Source organism: Alligator sinensis, unplaced genomic scaffold, assembly GCF_000455745.1.
Source record: "Alligator sinensis unplaced genomic scaffold, ASM45574v1 scaffold357_1, whole genome shotgun sequence".
In the NCBI taxonomy this organism is placed as follows: domain Eukaryota; kingdom Metazoa; phylum Chordata; order Crocodylia; family Alligatoridae; genus Alligator; species Alligator sinensis.
In genome coordinates, this window is record NW_005841942.1 from 3503950 (window position 1) to 3508712 (window position 4763).

The window sequence follows — 4763 nt, forward strand, 5'->3', positions numbered from 1 at the left end:
CGCCCCCTCCCCTAACCTCCCCTCCCTGCTGGCTCTTGTTGGGGGGCACAGGGCGGGGGTTGTTCCGGCCCTTAGCTCCAAGGAGCAGATTGGGGGGGGGACGACTGTCCCACTGTCATGACAGTACTCTGCTGTCTGTCTAGAGCACTCAGTTGCCTGCCGAGACAGCCAGTCAGAGCATGAATAAAGTGTTATGGACAGACAGACAGACAAAGGCTTTTATAATATTAGAATTAGGAAATCCTAGTCTATATTAATGCCAGAATGAGATGGATGGGGTTCTGTCTTCTGGATGTTATGGTTTGTTCTCAGATAAATATATGCATATTCATAATCTGAAATTGCAACCAGAAAACATTACACATACCTAGAAAAATATTTTAATGAGAACGAAGTTCTGTTAAAAAATGCTTCATTGATATTTAAAAAAAACAATCTAAAGGAGAAATTAAGGATTAAGTGTGAGATGTCAACTCCCATTGACTTCTGGAAAACTGCTCTTTCAGTAACTAGGCATCATAAAATTCTGATGAATTCTGTGGCCTTGCCATAAAGTGCTTCTGGTAACAATTTTATCTCCTTGATAGTGCGTTTCAAAATATCTCCCAAGTGCTTTGTACCACAGAGGTTAAACTGGTGCATCGTCTGCTGCTGCAACTCCCCAGAAAGACTGGGTTGCCACCTGCAGCTATTGTAGACTAAGAATAACTGAAAACTGCCAAGAGCCGGCAGCTGAGATTCAGGCTTTCTGTGCTGGTGCAATCTAAGTACAAGTTTTGGACTGAATGCACTTTAGGAGTTTGTAACTTGGAAGATATAATTATTATTCCTACCTACAGATTCAGTGCGCACACAACTGGAAGCTGGAGCTGCATCTCTGACTAGTTTCTACTCCAGTTCCCTCTCTGCTGGAATCAGTAATGTGATCAAGTTGTTACAGCCAAGTATGACAGGTATCCTCACAGCATGCCACTGTCTCTCTTTAATTCATTTGTGCATTTTGTACATGCTTCTTTTAAATTCTGAAGATTGTGGACAGTTTTTGCTCTGAATGCATTGCAGCACTTTTGGAAAAATCTGTTTTATAAAAACAAAGCTGTACTCTGACTTTGCCTAGCAACACTTATGAATCTGAAAGAAGAAACTGCAAGAGTTGAATGGGTGTTGGCAATAGAGAGAATCTGTTTGTGAAATCTGCAGACATTAGCTTAACAATTTAGATTGCTTCCCTCTAATGCGTGTTGTAAGTGGTTCTTTAGTACTGGTGTGGCACGTGGAAAAATGTGTTAATCTTTTGCCATTTTCTTTGCTGGAAGTAGATAATTTTCAGTATTGTTTAGGATATTATGCTACTCTTGTTTGGCATTTGGATTAATTCATTGGCAAGGTGGGTGGTTAGATCGCAAAGAATCAGGACATGGTTTTAATCTAGAGTTGTGCAGGGGGAGGCTAGGAGTTCCTTAGGAAGGTATTAATTCTTCCTGGGTTGAAGGAAACTTGCTGAAACATTAGGAGCTGCTATGTTATCCCCATGTTACAGATGGGGAACTGAGGCACAGGGAGACTAAGGTCCAGGTCTACAGATGGATGAGGTGGAATTTAGGTGCCTACATCCAGGAATGTGATCCTCAGAACTGTTGCTCTACTTAGGCACACAGGTCTTCGCAGGGTATTCCCTGAGCACTTTGGAGTTTTACTTTTCTCATGTGCATGGAACAGCTACCATGTTGGTGATTCAAAATGTCTCTCACATTTCTGCCCATTTGGGATCTACACACTCGACATTCTTTTGAGTTCCCTAAGAGGCCCAAATGAGGTGTGCCATGGGGTTACATGCTGTGTACTTTCAGGTATGATTTACTACAAACCACAATAGTTGCAGCCACAACCAGAGACAATGGTAGCAGTGTTCTCCCAGCTTCTATACAGTCGCCTTGTGGAGAGCAAGTGGGAGCAGGACTCTGCAAACCAGTGGTTCGGGAACATCTTGGGAGGGGGCCCCCTGAGTTTTAAGTCCATGCTCCTGGCAATATGTGTTCATTTCATCCAGTGACTCTTTACAATCCTGGAAGCAGGGCCCAGAACCCACATCTGCCCTCTCGGGCAAGTGCTACAGAACTAGGCTACAGTCATTCCTCTTCTTTTTGGCCCAGCATATCTTGTTCTTTTCTGCTCAGCTTCAGCAAGAGGGGAAGAGTGTGTCCACACCCCAGGACAGCCAAGAGCCAAGTGCTTATGGCAGATTCCTGAGGTGCAAGAGACATAGAAGGAAACTGAACCCTGATTCTGGACAAGTGCTCTGGCAACTAGATTAGTACATAAAAAAACAGGCACTTTCACTTCACCTGCTCAGGTTTAAAAGGAAAAATATTGAGCCTATTGTCTGTTTCTAAACAGACCATGCAACTTCCACTGCAGACCTGATACAGGGCAGTCAATTCCACTTCAAGAGCCCAATGTCTAAAAGTTTTGGGCATAATGGTGCCAAAGCATTGCTGTGCCTCAGCCTCTCAGTGTAGTCACTTGCCTGTGGTCACAGAAAAAGTTTGTATTAATGCAAGGAATTGAGCTTGAATGCCAGTCCTAGTGCTTTAACCACTGAAAAGCTTGCACTCACCGTTGTGCTTCAAAACAGTGTTGGGGCATCAAAGGTAGAAGGTAGGGTTTTTTCTCCAATGCATGTGCACTGTTGGGGTATAATATTGGCTATATACTTCAACCCTTCCCTCTAACTTAAAGTTGAAAGAATAGCTGATGTCATTTCCCTTTTTATTTAAATTCTGCAACTGTGCATCATACTTAGAGGGAAGCCATTGCTGTTAGTGCTCTCCATCTCTTTACATTTATGGAAAATCTGAGCATTTCTTAGAGGTCTGGGGACAGGAAACTAAAAAAAAAAAAAAAAGATATTTTCATTTGGTAAAACTGTTATTTCTCTGCAACTTACTTATCAGATGAACATGTGATGCCCTTGGATCCAAGATGGAATATGCAATTATTGGATATTGTTAGAAATTCATTGAACTTTGATACTGAAGTGGAACACACAGATCAACTGTTTCTCCTTCTGCAGTCCATAGCAAACCGGTGCGTTCAAGAAAATGCCAAACATTTCTTCCCAGGGGTTGGGGGTTAACCAACTCATGAAAAGCTTCCTTCCTGCCATAATCCCCCTTATGGTTATAGCTGATACTGTCTAAAATATTGTGGTTATTGCCAGCTTTTCCTCCAAAAATTTTTTTGTTTTTTGTTTTTGTTTTTTTTAAAATTTTGCTTCTATTTTGTTGATTTCTGGTTAAAGGCTGGCTGGAGGCAGTCCCACTGGTAGTTACATGAGGAGGAAAGTCAATGGCGGTTATGGTTTTGCCATCTTTTACTGCCGGTCCAATGTTTTTATAATATTTTAAATTTAGGGCAGTATTGTTTCTCAACCGAGAAGAAAGGAGCTACATTGAAAAGAACTTGATTGCTAGCAAAAAGTCAAGAACCAGTGCCTTAAGAATGTCTCTAGATTTCCATAAAGGTAAGACTGATTATGTCTCTTTTTTAATGACATATCATGCTTAATAAATAAATAAGATGGTTAGATTTGACAGGATTCTATTAAAAAAAAAAGGTGTTACCTCTAAACAATGCTTCTCTTTGCAATCTTTTAATATGTGAGGGTTAAATGTGTTAATGTAGATGAGAGCTACAGCAGCATAAAATAACGTTCTGAGACTAGATGTGTAGTCTGTATTATAGATAACATCTGCTGTACTGTTTTGGAGGAATATATACATGGATAGTTTCTGTCTTTCCTAAATTTTATAGACGAGAGGAATTGCATACTTGAAGTTGTGGATATTATAAGTTTATTTAATGGTAAATAGGAGAGAAGTAAAGCTCCTTCAAATTCCCTTTTGTTTCATCATGTAAGTGGCAATGTGGTGTCATATCTATAAAATTTAAAAGGAAGGTTTTAATGACAAAGCACCACTTAGTGCGTCTCAAAAGTTCTTTGTCCTGCAGTTGTGATATGTTTAAGTTATCATTTCATGGATTTCATAGACTTTCATAGACATTAGGGCTGGAAAGGACCTCGGAAGATCATCGAGTCCAGCCCCCCGCCCGAAGGGCAGGAAGTCAGCTGGGGTCACAGGATCCCAGCAAGATAAGCATACAATTTACTCTTGAAGGTGTTCAATGTAGGTGCTTGAACCACCTCCGATGGCAGGCTATTCCAGACCTTGGGGGCTCGGACAGTAAAGAAATTCTTCCTTATGTCCAGCCTGAAACGGTCTTTCAGTAGTTTATAACCGTTGGACCTTGTCATCCCTTGGGGCGCTCTGGTGAACAAACATTCCCCCAGATACTGGTGGTCACCCCGATAAACTTATAGGTGGCCACCAGATCACCCCTGAGCCTGCGCTTTTTCAGGCTAAAGAGCCTCATAGATCTCAGCCTGTTGCCGTAAGGTCTGTTTTCCTGACCTCTGATCATGTGCGTGGCTCTTCTCTGCACTCTCGAGCTTCTCCACATCCTTTTTGAATTGTGGAGCCCAAAACTGGATGCAGTACTCCAGCTGCAGCCTCACCAAGGCCGAGTACAAGGGGAAAATGACGTCCTGGGATTTGCTTGAGAAGCATCTATGGATGCAAGCCAGCGTTTTGATCGCTTTTCTAGCTCCAGCATTACACTGAAGGCTCATGTTCATCTTGTGGTCAATGATGACCCCCAAGTCTCTTTCTTCCATAGTGCTAACCAGTGTAGCACTGCCGAGC

General features: G+C 42.0%; 1 protein-coding gene across 1 annotated transcript in view; it reads left to right on the top strand.

Annotated features, from left to right (window-relative positions):
• MDN1 (midasin AAA ATPase 1) overlaps positions 1-4763 on the top strand; it is a 143472-nt gene that overhangs the window by 74356 nt on the left and 64353 nt on the right. The window contains 3 exon segments of the mRNA XM_014518200.2: positions 840-953; positions 2955-3087; positions 3414-3523. Coding sequence (XP_014373686.1) covers positions 840-953; positions 2955-3087; positions 3414-3523 — 357 coding nt within the window.